Below are 19,395 nucleotides of genomic sequence, written 5' to 3'. Positions count from 1 at the left end.
TATGTCATTGATAAATATAACAAAAACTCATAACAAAGGATACATATTTGATTGTTTTTATTTATATATTTTATAAATAAAACTAAGAATAATTATAAGGTATTAGTTATAATCTATCATTAAAATTACACACAAGATAAATAGTTGTCATTAGGAAATTATCTAAAATTAATTTCTTTTTAATATCATAGACATAATGATCAGAACAATTATAATACATTTAATATAAAAAATTAGAGGTGTAAGTGGACAAAATAAATTCAACTAACCAGAACATTCAAACCAAACCAACCCGAAAATTACACCATCATTTTTTGTTCGAGTAAAAAATCAAACCAAACCAATGTAAACCAAAGATTATTCATCATTTTTGGATTTTAGTTTTAAAAACCAAACAAAACCAATACTATTCTTACTTTTTATATATTTATTTTTACATAAAAATCTGGGTCAATAAGACAACTTTTTTTTTATACAAGAATCAAACCCATCACCCATTAAGCCCAATTCCAAACCTAGTGATATTCTCACACAGACACATAGTCACACTATGCCCCGACAACCTCTCATTCACTCGCGCTAACTAGTATCGACAGTATCGTGTCATCTTCCTCATTTCTTATCTCGCCACCCACAACTCACTCGTTGAAATTTTGTCGTCCACCTCACTCTTTGTTTCTCTCCTCGCCGCCACAACCCACAGCCGTTTCTCTCATCACTCTCTATTTCTCTCACAACTCCTTCATTTTTCCTCATCGTTTCTCACCTCCTGACCTCCTCTCCGTTTCTTTGTCTTGGTTTTTTCTATCACAATTTGTTTCTCTCCATTGAGGTAACAAATTTTTTTTTCTTTCTATTTTGATTATTATTTCCTAATGTGTTGTAAATTCAGGAAATTTTTTAATGTTATTTCCTATTTTGTCGTACTTTAATTGTTGTCTATTTTAATTATTGTTTCCTTTTTCTATTTTGATTGGTATCTCCATATTTAGTCCATATTTAGTGTGTACTAGTTTTACCGCTAAATTTTTTAAAACCAAAAAATTTAAATATTCATCATTTTTTTTTTAAATCCAATCACCCAAATCAAAACAATCCGTATATCATCGATTTAGTTTGGTTCGAATCCACTTATAAAAAAAATAAAATCAAACTAAACCAATTCATATTTCATTGATTTAAATTTATTTTTCGCATAAAACCAACTAAACTGACCTGTTACACCCCCTTTACAAGAACCTATCGAATACCCAAATGCACATATCTTTTTTACTAGTAATTAATAAAAGTAGTTTAATAAAAATGTTATTTTCTTGTTTATTTATGTATACACTTTTTAATCTAAGTGAACCATACGATAAGAGTATTTATTATAGCTCTATTTAATGCATTTAGGGGCTTTCCACTTACGTCATCGTTTTGTTATTTTCCTCATAACGTAAATAGTATGACCAAAATTGTAAAAAGAAAAAAAGAAAAAGATAAAATAAAGAAGCAAGTGAGATAAAGTTGAAATTTTTTCTTTACTGGCATAATAATGATAAGGTAGTTTCCATGGTTCATAATTGTAATAGTAATAATAATTCAATAAAATCCAACGTTGGTTCCTACAAACAACATTTTACACATGGTACCCGGACGCTTTTTGAGGGCAGGTTCATTCTAAAAGTGTCTAATTAGGCCTACATTCATATGTTGGCACTTTAGAACTCAAAAATCCTCCACCGTTCCCATCTTCTCAACTATATAAACACATTATGTATAAATATGTAAACACCATGTCAACATTTCAACAACATATAAAAATATTTGTACTACCCAAACTTTAATCAATTAATTTTCCTTCACTGAATTTAAGTACATATTCACCTTTTTGTAAGGACACTTGTTAGCAATTTTAAGATATAGTGGTGATTTTGAAAATATGGCTAATCTTCCTGTGATGTTCCAGAGAGTGGCAGAAGCATTTGATGCTGACGTGGCATTGACACGTGTGAAGGCGTGCAGCGAGAGTAGTGGGAGTGAGCACTCGCCCGAGAGTTCAACCGATTTGTCTGATCTTGTTTTGTCTTTCATGGAAGATATTGAAGATGTTGAGGTTGTTGTTGGGGGTGAAGATTGTGAGAAGGGTGATGAAGAATTAGAGGTTGAAAAATCTGGTGATTTTGAGAAGAGGGAAATGTTGAAGGGATTGTTTGGTGGGAATGAAGAGGATGTTGATGAAAGGGATGAGAAAGAAAAGATTAGGAGAGAGGTTGAGATCGCATGTGGAGAACTTGTTGGCAATGATTCTTCGTTTCCTGATTTCAAACGTTGGTTGATGTCTCGGTTAAGGGACAAAGGTTTTGATGCTGGTGAGTACTATTTACAATATGCTATATAGTTCTCTGAATTTCTTAATAATAACTTGTTATTGTAGCTATTTAACTTTTGATTATTTCTTAATTTGACCTAGCTAACTAAATGATTTGGATTCTTTTTTAATTCAAACATTTGAAAATAGTTAGTGTTATAGTCATTCACTGTCATGTTAAAAAATGAGGTTATAATCAAACATAATTGGTGAAATTTGCAAGATATTGAACTAAATTTAATTTAATTTAATTTAATTGTCTATTTTGTTTAGATCTAGTAGTGTTATCAGATATTTTGAATCTATTTTTTTATAAACATTCAATTTTTTTTACATATTAGATTTAGATGAGTCTTTAGGAACAACTTGTAAAAAGAAGTGAATTTAGATTAACATTATTAAGAAATTATATGGATTCTTCCAAATCTCTTATGTGAATTTAGATTCACAATATTAAGAAATTGTACGGATTAGTACAATTTAATTATCTCAAATAATGACATTGTTATTTGATGAACTTGTTTTAATGAAATCTACTCCTCTTTTCATAGGTCTATGCAAAACCAAGTGGGACAAAAAGGGAAAATTAACAGCAGGTGACTACGAATACATCGATATCAACCTTTCTGAAAAACGTTACATAGTTGAAGTTTCCTTAGCATCCGAATTCGAAATAGCTCGTCCCACAAATCAATACTCTTCATTGCTAAATATTTTTCCAATGATTTTTGTTGGTAAAGTGGAAGATCTCAAACAAGTTGTGAGATTAATGTGCACAGCAATTAAAGGGTCTATGAAAAAAATGGACTTACATATACCACCATGGAGGAGAAATTTGTACGTGCAAACCAAATGGTTTAGTTCTTACAAAAGAACAACAAATGCGGTTCCAACTAGAAAAGTATTGTCACATTTTTCTAATGAGTCTGTGTTTCCTAAAAGGCTCATGGGATTTGAGGCACGACATGTGAAAGTATACAATTGCAGGGATGATTATGTGGGAAATAATGGGATTAGAATTAGCCACTTGACAACTGCGTTGAATTCTGATAACTTTGGTTTGTGATTATAGTTTTATTTATTCTATTTGGTAAATAAGTATTTTTTTTTTGTGAGGTTGAAAGAATTTTAAGTGGCTGTGTCATGTTAGGTGATTTAGAACAGGGCACAAAAAGTGAAACAGAACAAATTTCTGTGGTGCAGAGTGTGATATAAATTTTGCCAGTTTTGGGTTAGGTTAAGCAAACAATTAAAGTTTATTGGTAGCAATTTATTTTGTTTGTATGAGATATTGTGAAAAATATTGTACAGAGATGAATTGATTTCTTTGGCCAATTAAAGATCTATAGAGACTTTAAATATCCAAATGTAACCGATAATATTATTTTGTGGCACATGAAGTCTACATTTGAATGCTTATGTCTAATACTTCCTCCAAACTAAAATATAACCAAACTTAACCGCTATTCTTTTAATTAAAATATAGATAAAAATTAAAAGTTATTTTCTTCTTATTTAATGATTATATATTTAGAATATTCTTTTATTTAATTTAATTTTGTATATTAATAAGTTATACAGTACTATAATAAACGTCTATAACTGCTATAAAAAAAATTGACCAATAATATTTATGTGGATTTTGATTAAATTAAAAGTTTTACTATATTTATCTATTTAATTTTGACCTCAATAATTAAATAAATTATTTCTATAATTTAATATTTTATTTTAATTAAAATTATAATAAAAAAGTTGTCGTAACATATTATTATTATTATTATTATTATTATTATTATTATTATTATTATTATTATTATTATATTTCCATGAAGATTGTGAACTCAATTTAAAAGTGCTAATAAAATCGATTTAATTCAAAGGGAATAGCAAAAACTAAATTAAATATTAGATTAGATACCTTTCTTTCATCTAAATTTTAAAAGTACATTGTTCACCTTTTGATTAGGTTTATAATTGAAATCAATCTTTACGATGCATTGAAGACAAAAAAAATGCACATAGGAGATACATTCATAGATGACGAAGGCATATTGTAGATAAAAAATAAAATATTAGAAGAGGTAAACATAAGATATTAATGTCGTATCAAACATAGATTAAATATTGTGTAGAGCGACAGAGAAATACGGTGTAAAACAATGGAGAAAAGAGAGAAAGAAAGAGAGAGCATGCCAGACGGTGCAAAATCACTTAGAGAGATTATACAAAATGACAGAGAGACGGTGCGCTATAGAGACATAGTAGAGAATGACATAGATAGACTTTGAAGAACAACAGAGAGAGAGGGAGAGAGAGAAAGGAGACTTGATTCCTTAAGCGGAGAGTAAGGAGACTTAGTTTTTTTTACAAGACGATTTGATTCTTTTTTTTATACTTTAATAAATAAATATTAATTAATTTAAAATAGACCTAAAAACATATAATTAAGAATTTAGTCCAGATTTATCAACTTTTTTATTATTATTTTTATTTATATTTTATTTTGAAGGAGTACATGTGGAAAATTATACTAAATATATTATTTAACATACAACTTCAACATAATAATTTGTATTTATAGAAAATCTCCATTTTCACATTGTCTTCTGGTGCATAGTACAAATATATATATATATATATATATATCAAATGAGAGAATGATTGTTTTGTGTCATTCAGTAGATATATAGTAGAGAAAAATAGAGAAACTAGGTGCTGGACATTATTGTCTAGTGCTTGAATAAAATGGTTAGTAACAATAACATGAATAGTATCATCACAATCACGTGGATATAAGAAATTGAAATCAATAGTATTTATAGGAGCAATATAAGAAAGGATATTTGTTGGATCAAAAACAATATAACCCTTGATGTCAAGTCTATATTCTAAGAAAATGTATTTTGTGGATGAAGATCAAGTTTTACGATAAAATAGTGAAATGGTTAAATAATAAAATTTAATTATTTAATTATCTTATTATAAAACTCTTCTAAGTTAATATATTTCGTGTATATATATATATATAATTGAAATTTTGAATGTTTAACATAGAAGAGGGCACAAAAAGTGAAACAGAACAAATTTCTATGGTGCATAGTGTGTGATATAAATTTTGCCAGTTGTGGGTAGATAAAACAATCAATTAAAGTTTACTGGTAGCAATTTATTTAGTTTGTATGAGATATTGTGAAAAATATGGTACAGTAGTTGAATTGGTTTCTTTGACCAATTAAGGATTTATAGAGATTTCAAATATCCAAATGTTATCGAACATTAATATTATTTTGTGGAACATGAGGTCTCCATTAGATTGATTGTGTCTAACATTTTCTAAAATAAAATGTAAGTGAAAAATAACAAATTTTTTTATTTAATGATGTACATTTAGAATGCTTTTTATTTTATTTAATTATATATAGTTTTAATGATCATAAAGATCTAGTTTAATGATCTTATTTTTTCTTTAAATAGACTTACATTTTTATTTAAATTATAAGAATTAAAAGAGATCAATTAATTTTTCTTATTTATGTAATTTGACTTATTTTTAGTCTTTTACTAATAATTTATTTCAATTGGAGTATAGAAATGTCATTATGTATGTTATAGACTTTGGAAAATAAAATTTATATTATAATTACCACATAACTTTTTTATTATAATTACCACATAACTTTTTTATTAAGATGATAACTTAGAATATATGGTTTATATTATAAAATATAATTAATTTTATGAATTTTGTTTGAAAATTTTGATCAATTTTTGTAAAAAAAATAATAACATTGTTAACGTTTTAAAACCTAAAATATCAAATTATCAATTAAAATTAAAATAAAAGACCAAATCAAAAAAAAAAAAGATAAAGAACTAAAATTAAGTTAAAAGATAGTATCTATCCTATATTTTAGGTAACACATTGTTTCTTTTTTTAAATATGAAATTAACATAGATCAAATTTATTTTTTGACAACGAAAACCAAATATGAATAATTAGAAAGAGGGGGAAAATATTACAAATCAAATGGCTTTATCATACTTGTAAAATAATTTGAATTGTTTTATAATTATACTTGTAAAATATTTATATTTTTAATATCAGTTTTTTGTGATTTGTTTCTAATAAACTAAATACTTATAACTATTTAGGTTTCTTTTTAAAGTTGTATTGGATTTTTAAAATAATTTTGTGGTAGTTCATCTGAAAAAACTATAAATCAAATTATCATTTAAATTATGATCAAAACATTTTTATTCTTGTGTCTCATTACTCATTTTGACTGTGATGTGTGACAACCAATGTTAGTACTTCTCACCTCATTTCATTTATATGTTTACTAATTTGAATTATACTAAATTAGTTTAAATATACTAATTTAATTCATATATTACTTGATATATCAATTATTGTGTTACCAATTGAATTATATTGAATTAAAATAAATAAATAAAAATATATTTTTTAAATTAATTAGTTAATACCAATTGTTTATTTAAAATAGTTATTTATAATAATATGGATAAAATGTAATTTAGTTTAAATAGTTTATTCAAAAACAATTACAAAATAGTTTTTTAGTTTAAAAGTAATTTTATTTTTTATTATTACACCACCTCAATATTTTAAACAGTAACAAAACGTAATGAAGATATTAAGTTTCATCAATTTGAAATTATATCCTTATATCACACCACAAAGGCACAAGTTAATTAATACAAATATGTGTATAAAAAACATAATACAATCAACATGGCAAAATTAATTTTATAATTTAGAGGTAATTTTGTTTTTTTGAAAATAAAACAAATTTACCAAAAAGAATATTCACTTATTGTTAAAAATAACTTATTACCTCAACTCAACATTATAAGTTTAATAAAAATTTACAGATTATATTATATAGCAAAATTTACAAACCATCGGAAAGAACACATCTAACATAGCAAAATTTATAAATTATTTTTAGTCCTTTTAATTATTTCATTTATGTTTTTTCTTTACAAAATATTCATTTCATTGAAGGTATATTAATTAGATAATAACAATAATTAATTAAAATTACTTCATTTACCAAATTAATAAAACTAATTGACAAATTAATTTATATGTTAACCTGTAAAACAAAATTTATTAAGTTTTGGATCAATATAACAATAATGTAATATTTACTAAATCAACTACAGAATTTAAAAAACAAGACAAATAAATTGTCAAAGAAAAACACAAACAAAATCAAAATAAATGAAAATTTTAAAACACAAACACAAACAATGTCCAGATGAAAATATGTGAGAAAGTGTAGGCACCGTTAGACGCAATTTGCTGAAAAATCAAAGCAAATTGCCTGGAAAGTGACCCTTTTGAAAACAAAAGTTAGTTCAATATAAGAGAAGATCTTCGAAACAAGCCAAATACAAAACTTATTTCCTTCTTCTAACCTTCTCATAATAAAAATCAAAAGGATCAAACCAATAAAAAAATTAAAAGAAAAAGAGTATATATGAACTAAAATGTGAGAAGCTCGGTAAGCAGATTTATCGACAGAAACACAATAACCGGCCAGTAAGCTCCTTCGATTTAATTTGGCTACAGCCGCAATGGCACATTCAAGATTAAGGGTACTGGTTTTTTTAATTACCACCCTTCTCTTGGTACATATAGCCTCATCAAAATAACATGAATAATACCAATAACTAAACTCAAAATCATACAACAACAGCGTTGCTAAAGAGAATTTTGGAAAATTAAAAGAATTTAAAAAAGAAAATTATATGCCTGCTGATTCAGATCTAAGCGTTAACTGTCAGCCGTAAACCCTAACCTAAACCTGAAATTCATATGTGATAGATAAAAGGGTTAGGTGCGTATTTATAACTATAGTGCAGCTCTGCCGGTGAAAGGGCCCATCAAATTTAATCCAATTAACTATCAATTGGGCCTATAAAGGCCCGTTAGCTTAGAATATATGGTTTACCTATTATTTCTCACCGCTAGGTATATAACTATTTTATATATTGTCCAACAAAAATATTTTATTATATTTTAATTTTTATAATTTGATTCAATGATTATTATTTCATTTTTTGAAATGTTGTAAATAAATTTATTGTGTTTTTTGTTCTGTGACAGAAAAAAATGATTTCATTTCATGTCAAATAAATTTATATTTGACATCAAAGTAGATTCTAGGGATGACAATGACTAGGGTTTGGGTAGGGTACTATAGTATCCATCCTCATACCCACAGTTTAAAAAATACGCAACTGATCGTACTCTTTTGGGTATCAATTTTAATATATGTACCCTTGCCTTCTGGGTACCTAAGTACCCATACATATACCTATTACTCACGCTTTAACTAAAATATATCGATAAATAAATAATTTAGTTGTGATTAAATTAAAAATTATTCAAATATTTTTACTCCAATATTCTAATATTTATGAAGTTGCAAGTCCTACGACAATATTATTCGAGATCTGTAAAAATAATTGATAGGAAGTTGCAAGTATAATTATAAAGTCACGATTAATAAGACATAACTCTTAGTTATAAAATCACAATTATTTACATATTTATCATAATCAAATTCTTAAAAAGTTTGCAAACGTTTATCTTTCAATTATAAATATTTTAGTGGTCCAATGATATTAATAGATTTTAAAATATAAAAGAAAATAATTAATTAAACTAAACACTAATATAATAAATAAGTAAATAATATATTTATATAAGTGCGGGTGCAGGGCGGGTACTATAGTACCCGTACCCGCACCCATACCCGCTTAATTTTGTGGGTAATTACTTGTCCGCATGCCTATACTCATTATCCGGTTTTTACCCTACTGATTATGAATTTGTTTTGCGGATATCCATTGAGTCTGGGTCTAATTGTTATCGATAGTAGATTCCTTACACCAACTCTAATGGGTTGTGTTACAAGTTCGTTAAGGGACAAACTTGACTTTTTGACCATTTATGCATTGGAATCTGCCGGCATGGAATTGGCGTTGCATTCTGAAGCAACTCCGAATATGGGTTGTGAGAAAAAATTACGACACGAGTTCAATATAAAAATTATCCAAAATATATTTTAACATAAAAAATGAATACAGTATTTGACATGGTAGATATTATCCACCATATTTATAAGTTTAACAGTTTAAAAAAATCAATTTTATTTCAATCTTTATTCTATTTATTTTTTAATTTATTATTGAGACATCTTATTTTGACACGTATACTTTATACGAATAACGACTTTGAATATTTCATTAACTACTAAAATATAAATTATTAATTACTTATTTAACATATATCTCGTTAATCACTAAAGACATTAATCACCTTAGATCAATACGATTAATGGTTAAAAAATTATTAATTGATTAATAAGATATATATTTAAAAAATAGTTAATTACATATATTTAAGTGGTTGATGAAATATTCAAATGATTAATGGAAAATTATTTTTCTATAATTTGTGGCTATTTGAAAATATTACATTCAATTTTATCACTTTATTCTTAATTTTGCACTCATTTTTATTCTCATAATTTTTATCTCACAATTTTATCTATTTGAGTTTCATTTGACAACATTCTTTTACTCAATTTTTTATCTTAATACTTCAAATAGATCCAAATGAATATATTTTCATCAATTTATGTTGCATTTTATATAATGTTACTTATTTTTATTATCTTTAATTATATATATCATGTATTTAACACTAATTTTAAATTATTGTTATAAAAATTTAAGTTCAGTTTATTTTAATTTTAATTTTTAACATTAATATAAATTGAAAATATTTATATTAATATTTTTAGTTGAAATAAAATTAAATAAAAATAAATATTAATATGTGTTTAAAATTGTTGATCCAATATCATTTATTTAGAGTTGTATAATTGAAAGGAAAAAATGAATAATTTGTTTGAAGATAATGTATCAGTATAAACCCCACCTAAAGAATTAATATTAAATTTACCATTTGAAGTGCTATTAAGAAGATAACCACATCATCAAATAACCACTATGCAACCAGAGGACAACTTCACACAATAAATATAGATTTGAAAAAGGCATGAGTTATGTCTTTCTATGGATCTAGTTATATAAGAGGAATCATAGTTTGGGAGGAGAATGATGGGAGATAAATGATTATTTTTTTACAACTAAAGTTGACATAGGGATGGTATTGTATGATGCAGCTATATTTTAATGAGTGATTTTTTGCATGCTTCTAAATAAAGGGTCAAACATGAATTAACTAAGATCATATAAAAAAGAGAAAAGGTTTATGAGATTGTGGAGGTATACAAATAGACAATTAGATGAAGACTTAAAAAATTAGTAATACTACTTATACTACTAGAAATTTTGTCTATAGTGACCGATTTAGAGACCGAATATTTCCAGTCACACTAGCGACCGAAATAGAGACCATAATTTTGAATTTATGAACTAAATATTTTTTCGTCACTAAATTGGTCGCTAATGAAATTTAGAGACTGAAATAGCGACTGAATTTTAGCGACTACAATTTCAGTCGCTAATTATCACTAATAGAAAATTTGCCTTTTACACTAGCGACCAAAATAGAGACTGAAAATTTAAACCTTGAAATTAAATATCAATCCGTCACTAAATTGGTCGCTAACAAAAAGTAGAGACTGAAATAGCAATTAAATTTTAGCGACCAAAATTTCAGTCACTAACTATTTTTTAATTACATAATTTAATTTATTAATAAAAAAACAAAAAATGTGAAATAATTTTTGCATAATTATTTTTTTTTTAGAAAATGTGAAATATTTAATAACTAATTAAAAAAGAAATAATTAAAAAAGAAATAATTAAAAAAAGAAATAAAAAAACAAAATCATATATTCATATATTTGAATATTTGTGCACCGTACAACCCCTATTTCCTCAAGTAAACAGTAAAACCCTTATTTCCTCAAATAAATACTAAAAACCCTATTTCCTACAACCGTACTTTCTCAACACAACAACTCAACCACTCTCAGCCTAATTGAACAGGGCAACCGTTCTTTCTACAAAAAAATCAGTTCTTTTTTTCTTTCTCAACCCACCACAAATCCTAAAACCATCATTCGTTGCTAATCCCCTCTCATTCCAACATCCGCAACTACGACGTGAAGTCAACCGGGTCTCTTAAACCGTTAAACTACAACTGTGGCGTGAACCAAAAGGTAAGGAATTTATATTCTAATTTTACGATTATGCTTCATTATTTGTGTTTTTTTTTTCTGTGATGTAATCATTTTGAATTTATTAAACTAAAGGTGGTAAAAATATTCTGCATATTCAGGTGTATTATGTACCTTACCCAGAAAAATTAAAAGAAAAAGTTGATTGGTGGGTTGCCATTAAAACCAAACCTAGAGGCACTGTCGATGATCGATATACATTAGAAGTTGCATATCAAGATTCAACATCTACCACAAAAAATGTAGCTTTTGCTGCAAATGATGAGCTACTTGATCATTTGAGAGATGAAGGGGAAAATGAGGAAGTTGAAATGAATAATGAGGTTGCAAAAGACCAAGAGGAGGAAGAGGATGAGGAAGAGGAAGAGGATGACGACATAGATTCTGACGAATTTGATTCAGAAAATGATTTTGAAAACCATTATAACTTTCATAATGATGATAATGATAGCGATGATGGTAGACATATTGATTATTAAATTTTAATATTTTTTATTTTGTGGAGTAGATGAAAATTTATTACTATACTTTGTTGTTGTTTTTATGCTATAAACATTTTAAATTGTATTTTTTTTTATTAATTGTAGATGACAGATAAAGAGAAAGGAAAAGAAAAAGCTCTCAAGACTCGTCAATTAAAACAACATTTCAAACGTTCAAATGTAAATCCTCCTTTTGTACAACCTTCAGCATTACCTCATACTACTACTCCATCACTTAGGACATCTCATGATTCACCTCCTCTTGTGACATCTCATAATGCACACCCTCCAAGTACATCTCATGTTGCAGATCCTTCTAAGACATCTTATGTACAACCCCGTCATAGTTCATCTCAAGTTGCACCTTCTTCTAGTTCTCATGGTGCACCTTCTAGGACATCTAATGTTGCAATTCCTCATATTTCTCTTCCCTTAAGGACTTCAAGGACATCTGCTACTACCCCATCACCTAGGACATCTGAAGTTACACCTCTACCTCGGACTTCCCATGTGACACATCCATCTTCGATACGAATGGTAGATTCACCATCTAGTTCACAACCATCTCATTCTGAAGGAGTGCATAGCCCAAGATCCAATGAAACTATCATAGCATCTGAGACACAAACCAATGATGGCAAACAATCTTTATACCTTGACGGACAAGGGTAAATATATACATATATTTTTAGTTATTTAAGTATATTATATAAACTTCATAACTACTAACACGTATTGTTTGTAGATTTTTGCCTTCGCATCCTGCAGCAAATGGGATTGGAGATATCATCAAAAGTAATTTTAGTAAGCCATGGCCATCATGGAAAAAAATAGACATTAATACGAGAGACTTGTGGTTTGAAGAGTTTAAGGTATATTGTTTCAAGGGCACCTTTAATATGTTTAAAACTAGAAAATGTGTTATTTATTCACTCCTTTATATTTTAACTAATAATGTCTTATGTCTTTAAAAAAATATTATCACATGTTAACCTATTGATTGTTTGTATATACACAGAATAGATTTAATATTTGTCCACCAGATGATGTGTGGGCTAGAAAGAACTTTGAAATACGAGGTGCAACAGTCATGAAAAATAATTTAAACAAGGTTCATAGCTCAATGACCAGACCAAGGTGGATTGGTCAGGATGTTTGGAATTCTTTATGTGATCATTGGGGAACTCAAGGATTCAAAAAGAAGAGCATACAAGCAAAAACAAATCGAGCATCTGACTGTGGAGGTTTTGGAGGGTCTCTTCACACCTGTGGCTCTATCACTATATCCCAACATAGAGTTAATTTGGTTAAGTTTCCTATCTTTTTCTATATTTTAACTTTTATATATGATTTAATATGTAATTGTAATCATTTGCAAATTAATTCTTGTAATTTTGTTTTGCAAATTTCGTTTCTATTGTGTAAATTAATATTATGTTTACAAGTTTTTAATGTTGAGTTTTTTTATGTTAGACGAATTTGAATGGCATTCCTCCTAGTCATTCAGATTTGTTTCTCCACACACATAAACGTGGCAAGGATAAAACTTGGGTTGATAAAAGATCGGAATATGTTCATGTAAGAGCTTTCAACTTTAAAGTGTATATTATTTATTTTTCTATGTTGGTTTTTTTATCTTCATATAAGATCAAAATAAAGTGTTTTAAAATATTAATTAGCTTTATATTTATGTTGACAGGAAAAATTTAAACGTAGGTTTGAAGAATTGACCCAAGAAACAACTTCACAAGGAACTCCTCCACCAAATGAATTAGATGTGTGGTGTGAGGTTGCTGGAATAAAAAGAGGACGAGTATATGGTCTCGGAATGGAATCTACTGTATTATTAGGGAGACCTAATTATCGTGGATCATGTTCTTCATCAACAGAGTGGGTTCAAAGACATGAATTTGAAGAAATGAGAAATGAAAGAGATCAACTTCGAGAGGAATTGGCTAATACAAACAGAGCAGTTGAGCGCAACAACTACTTGATAAAGCAACTGATGAATAGCTTGAACTTTAAACCCATGCCATATACTACAGATCAAATTCATGAAGATGGGGTTAGTGATAATGATAATGAGATTGGTGATCATGATGCTGGTGATTTTGATGATGAGATTGCTGATAATGATGCTCGTGATCATGATGGTGAAGAGTTAGATGGATAGTGATAAGTTAATTAATTATATGTTGCAATTTGTTATGACTAAATATATTATGTTTAAACTAATTTTTTTTGGGTATTATTTTGAGTACTTACAAATATTAGTTAAATGTATTATGTTCTTTAATTATATACATTGATATGATTAATGTTTTCAAATGATTTTGGTGTTTGAATTTTTTAGATATTGAAAACAAATTAAAAAATTATTTGTATTGTTCTTTTGAATATTAAAGTAATGTACTTAAAAAAAGGGTAATATTTAAAGACGTAATTGGTGATCAAATATGTAATAAAAATAATAATTTATACCACAAATTTGGTCTCTAAATCGGTCGCTAATGACATAAAAAATTAATTTAAAGTGGTTGCTAAATCAGTCTCAATAATCGGTCACAAAATTAGTCACAAAATGCAGTCACAAAATCGGTCACAAAATTCGGTCACTAAATCGGTCACTAAATTCGGTTACTAAATCGGTCACTAAATTCGGTCGCTAAATCGGTCACTAAATTCGGTCGCTGATTTGGTCGCAACAGCTAGCGACTAGCGTTTTACCAACTGATTTAAATTGGTCACTAATTCGATCGCTAATGGATTTAGTGACCGATTTTCTCCATTTAGTGACCGATTTTCTCCATTTAGTGGCCGAAAATGTGGTCTCCATTTAGATGAAGACTTAAAAAATTAGTAATACTACTTATACTACTAGAAATTTCGTCTATAGTGGCCGATTTAGAGACCGAATATTTCCAGTTACACCAGCGATCGAAATAGAGACCGTAATTTTGAATTTATGAACTAAATATTTTTTCGTCACTAAATCGGTCGCTAATGAAATTTAGAGACTGAAATAGCGACTGAATTTTAGCGACTACAATTTCAGTCGCTAATTACCACTAATAAAAAATTTGCCTTTTACACTAGCGACCAAAATAGAGACTGAAAATTTAAACCTTGAAATTAAATATCAATCCGTCACTAAATTGGTCGCTAACAAAAAGTAGAGACTGAAATAACAACTAAATTTTAGCGACCAAAATTTCAGTCACTAACTATTTTTTAATTACATAATTTAATTTAATTTATTAATAAAAAAACGAAAAATGTGAAATAATTTTTGCATAATTATTTTTTTTTAGAAAATGTGAAATATTTAATAACTAATTAAAAAATAAATAATTAAAAAAAGAAATAAAAAAACAAAATCATATATTCATATATTTGAATATTTGTGCACCGTGCAACCCCTATTTCCTCAAGTAAACACAAAACCCCTATTTCCTGAAATAAACACTAAAACCCCTATTTCCTACAACCGTGCTTTCTCAACACCACAATTCAACCACTCCCAGCCTAATTGAACAGGTCAACCGTTCTTTCTACAAAAAAAATCAGTTCTTTTTTTCTTTCTCAACCCACCACAAATCCTAAAACCATCATTCATTGCTAATCCCCTCTCATTCCAACATCCGCAACTACGACGTGAAGTCAACCGGGTCTCTTAAACCGTTAAACTACAACTGTGGCGTGAACCAAAAGGTAAGGAATTTATATTCTAATTTTAGGATTAAACTTCATTATTTGTGTTTTTTTTTTCTGTGATGTAATCATTTTGAATTTATTAAACTAAAGGGGTAAAAATATTCTGCATATTCAGGTGTATTATGTACCTTACCCAGAAAAATTAAAAGAAAAAGTTGATTGGTGGGTTGCCATTAAAACCAAACTTAGAGGCACAGTCGATGATCGATATACATTAGAAGTTGCATATCAAGATTTAACATCTACCACAACAAATGTAGCTTTTGCTGCAAATGATGAGCTACTTGATTATTTGAGAGATGAAGGGGAAAATGAGGAAATTGAAATGAATATTGAGGTTGCAAAAGACCAAGAGGAGGAAGAGGATGAGGAAGAGGAAAAGGAAGAGGATGACGACATAGATTCTGACGAATTTGATTCAGAAAATGATTTTGAAAACCATTATAACTTTCATAATGATGATAATGATAGCGATGATGGTAGGCATATTGATTATTAAATTTTAATATTTTTTATTTTGTGGAGTAGATGAAAATTTATTATTATACTTTGTTGTTGTTTTTATGCTATAAACATTTTTAATTGTATTTTTTTTTACTAATTGTAGATGACAGATAAAGAGAAAGGAAAAGAAAAAGCTCTCAAGACTCGTCAATTAAAACAACATTTCAAACGTTCAAATGTAAATCCTCCTTTTGTACAACCTTCAGCATTACATCATACTACTACTCCATCACATGTTGCACACCCTCCAAGTACATCTCATGTTGCAGATCCTTCTAAGACATCTTATGTACAACCCCGTCATAGTTCATCTCATGTTGCACCTTCTTCTAGTTCTCATGGTGCACCTTCTAGGACATCTAATGTTGCAATTCCTCATATTTCTCTTCCCTTAAGGACTTCAAGGACATCTGCTACTACCCCATCACCTAGGACATCTGAAGTTACACCTCTACCTCGGACTTCCCATGTGACACCTCCATCTTCGATACGAAGGGTAGATTCACCATCTAGTTCACAACCATCTCATTCTGAAGGAGTGCATAGCCCAAGATCCAATGAAACTGTCATTGCATCTGAGACACAAACCAATGATGGCAAACAATCTTTATACCTTGACGGACAAGGGTAAATATATACATATATTTTTAGTTATTTAAGTATATTATATAAACTTCATAACTACTAACACGTATTGTTTGTAGATTTTTGCATTCGCATCCTGCAGCAAATGAGATTGGAGATATCATCAAAAGTAATTTTAGTAAGCCATGGCCATCATGAAAAAAAATAGACATTAATACGAGAGACTTGTGGTTTGAAGAGTTTAAGGTATATTGTTTCAAGGGCACCTTTAATATGTTTAAAACTAGAAAATGTGTTATTTATTCACTTCTTTATATTTTAACTAATAATGTCTTATGTCTTTAAAAAAATATTATCACATGTTAACCTATTGATTGTTTGTATATACACAGAATAGATTTAATATTTGTCCACCAGATGATGTGTGGGCTAGAAAGAACTTTGAAATACGAGGTGCAACAGTCATGAAAAATAATTTAAACAAGGTTCATAGCTCAATGACCAGACCAAGGTGGATTGGTCAGGATGTTTGGAATTCTTTATGTGATCATTGGGGAACTCAAGGATTCAAAAAGAAGAGCATACAAGCAAAAACAAATCGAGCATCTGACTGTGGAGGTTTTGGAGGGTCTCTTCACACCTGTGGCTCTATCACTATATCCCAACATAGAGTTAATTTGGTTAAGTTTCCTATCTTTTTCTATATTTTAACTTTTATATATGATTTAATATGTAATTGTAATCATTTGCAAATTAATTCTTGTAATTTTGTTTTGCAAATTTCGTTTCTATTGTGTAAATTAATATTATGTTTACAAGTTTTTAATGTTGAGTTTTTTTATGTTAGACGAATTTGAATGGCATTCCTCCTAGTCATTCAGATTTGTTTCTCCACACACATAAACGTGGCAAGGATAAAACTTGGGTTGATAAAAGATCGGAATATGTTCATGTAAGAGCTTTCAACTTTAAAGTGTATATTATTTATTTTTCTATGTTGGTTTTTTTATCTTCATATAAGATCAAAATAAAGTGTTTTAAAATATTAATTAGCTTTATATTTATGTTGACAGGAAAAATTTAAACGTAGGTTTGAAGAATTGACCCAAGAAACAACTTCACAAGGAACTCCTCCACCAAATGAATTAGATGTGTGGTGTGAGGTTGCTGGAATAAAAAGAGGACGAGTATATGGTCTCGGAATGGAATCTACTGTATTATTAGGGAGACCTAATTATCGTGGATCATGTTCTTCATCAACAGAGTGGGTTCAAAGACATGAATTTGAAGAAATGAGAAATGAAAGAGATCAACTTCGAGAGGAATTGGCTAATACAAACAGAGCAGTTGAGCATAACAACCACTTGATAAAACAACTGATGAATAACTTGAACTTTAAACCCATGTCATATACTAGAGATTTTGATATTGGTGATCATGATGCTGGTGATTTTGATGATGAGATTGGTGATAATGATGTTCGTTATCATGATGATGAAGAGTTGGATAGGGATAAGTTAATCTGAAGAATGAATATGTTGCAATTTGTTATAGCTAAATATATTATGTTTAAACTAAAATTTTATCTGTATTATTTTGAGTACTTAAAAAATATTACTTAAGTATATTATGTTCTTTAGTTATTATATACATTGATATGATTAATGTTTTCAAATGATTTTGGTGTTTGAATTTTTTAGATATTGAAAATAAATTAAAAAATTATTTTTATTGTTCTTTTGAACATTAAAGTAATGTACTTAAAAAAACGGTAATATTTAAAGACGTAATTGTTGATCAAATATGTAATAAAAATAATAATTTATACCACAAATTTGGTCTCTAAATCGGTCGCTAATGACATAAAAAACTAATTTAAAGTGGTTGTTAAATCAGTCTCAATAATCGGTCACAAAATTAGTCTCAAAATGCAGTCACAAAATCGGTCACAAAATTCGGTCACTAATGCGGTTACTAAATTCGGTCACTAAACCGGTCACTAAATGCGGTCGCTAAATCGGTCACTAAGTTCGGTCACTAAATTCGGTCACTAAATTCGGTCGCTAAATCGGTCACTAAATTCGGTCGCTAAATTGGTCACTAATTTCGGTCGCTGATTTGGTCGCAACAGCTAGCGACTAGCAGTTTACCAACTGATTTAAATTGGTCACTAATTCGGTCGCTAATGGATTATGATATTCACTCAAAATGTTCATTGATATTCAAATGATATTTTCGCAATATAGTGTGGTATGCAAACGAACTATCATAAGTTGGTGGGTTTTTTGTTGTCAATACGTCCCTCTTTTTGAAAAAAAAAACATTAAAATACCCCCATTTGAAAAACATATACCAAAATGCCCCATTTTTTTCTTCTTTACTTACAAGTCGCCATTTGGAATGGCGACTTCCTTAAGGAAGCCCGAGTTCCAAATGGCGACTTCCCACTTGATTTTAAAAAAAAATGGGCATTTTGGTATATTTTTTTTAAATGGAGGTATTTTAGTGT

The 19,395-nt window shown here is 28.4% G+C and overlaps 3 protein-coding genes and 1 non-coding gene across 4 annotated transcripts; 3 read left to right on the top strand and 1 right to left on the bottom strand.

The window, feature by feature from the left end:
• The first annotated feature begins 1,735 nt into the window (after positions 1-1,735).
• On the top strand, positions 1,736-3,758 carry LOC101490516 (uncharacterized). The gene is made up of 2 exons (XM_004486151.4): positions 1,736-2,354; positions 2,905-3,758. Exons 1-2 carry the CDS (start codon positions 1,925-1,927, stop codon positions 3,417-3,419), a joined length of 945 nt encoding a protein of 314 aa, XP_004486208.1. The 5' UTR covers positions 1,736-1,924; the 3' UTR covers positions 3,420-3,758.
• A 4,110-nt stretch (positions 3,759-7,868) lies between these two features.
• Positions 7,869-7,955, bottom strand: LOC113785220 (small nucleolar RNA snoR109). Its single transcript, XR_003471374.1, has one exon. It is a non-coding gene; the product is annotated as a small nucleolar RNA snoR109 (small nucleolar RNA).
• Positions 7,956-12,857: 4,902 nt separating this feature from the next.
• On the top strand, positions 12,858-14,411 carry LOC101505256 (uncharacterized). The gene is made up of 3 exons (XM_027336123.2): positions 12,858-13,389; positions 13,557-13,661; positions 13,783-14,411. The coding sequence occupies exons 1-3, from the start codon at positions 13,174-13,176 to the stop codon at positions 14,254-14,256; spliced, it is 795 nt and encodes a 264-aa protein (XP_027191924.1). The 5' UTR covers positions 12,858-13,173; the 3' UTR covers positions 14,257-14,411.
• Positions 14,412-17,267: 2,856 nt separating this feature from the next.
• Positions 17,268-18,412, top strand: LOC101504946 (uncharacterized). Its single transcript, XM_073369363.1, has 3 exons — positions 17,268-17,566; positions 17,734-17,838; positions 17,960-18,412. The coding sequence occupies exons 1-3, from the start codon at positions 17,351-17,353 to the stop codon at positions 18,410-18,412; spliced, it is 774 nt and encodes a 257-aa protein (XP_073225464.1). The 5' UTR covers positions 17,268-17,350.
• Positions 18,413-19,395: the final 983 nt, after the last annotated feature.

Source organism: Cicer arietinum, chromosome 1 (assembly GCF_000331145.2).
Source record: "Cicer arietinum cultivar CDC Frontier isolate Library 1 chromosome 1, Cicar.CDCFrontier_v2.0, whole genome shotgun sequence".
NCBI lineage: Eukaryota > Viridiplantae > Streptophyta > Magnoliopsida > Fabales > Fabaceae > Cicer > Cicer arietinum.
The sequence above is the reverse complement of the archived record's forward strand: the minus strand, read 5'-3'. Positions and strand labels throughout refer to the sequence as shown.

Coding starts and splice junctions, on each gene's coding strand:
- LOC101490516 (XM_004486151.4), top strand. CDS start 1,925: ATGGCTAATCTTCCTGTGATGTTCCAGAGAGTGGCAGAAGCATTTGAT. Junction 2,355..2,904: donor GGACAAAGGTTTTGATGCTG/GTGAGTACTATT, acceptor CTCTTTTCATAG/GTCTATGCAAAACCAAGTGG.
- LOC101505256 (XM_027336123.2), top strand. CDS start 13,174: ATGAAAAATAATTTAAACAAGGTTCATAGCTCAATGACCAGACCAAGG. Junction 13,390..13,556: donor CCCAACATAGAGTTAATTTG/GTTAAGTTTCCT, acceptor TTTTTATGTTAG/ACGAATTTGAATGGCATTCC. Junction 13,662..13,782: donor AAAGATCGGAATATGTTCAT/GTAAGAGCTTTC, acceptor TTATGTTGACAG/GAAAAATTTAAACGTAGGTT.
- LOC101504946 (XM_073369363.1), top strand. CDS start 17,351: ATGAAAAATAATTTAAACAAGGTTCATAGCTCAATGACCAGACCAAGG. Junction 17,567..17,733: donor CCCAACATAGAGTTAATTTG/GTTAAGTTTCCT, acceptor TTTTTATGTTAG/ACGAATTTGAATGGCATTCC. Junction 17,839..17,959: donor AAAGATCGGAATATGTTCAT/GTAAGAGCTTTC, acceptor TTATGTTGACAG/GAAAAATTTAAACGTAGGTT.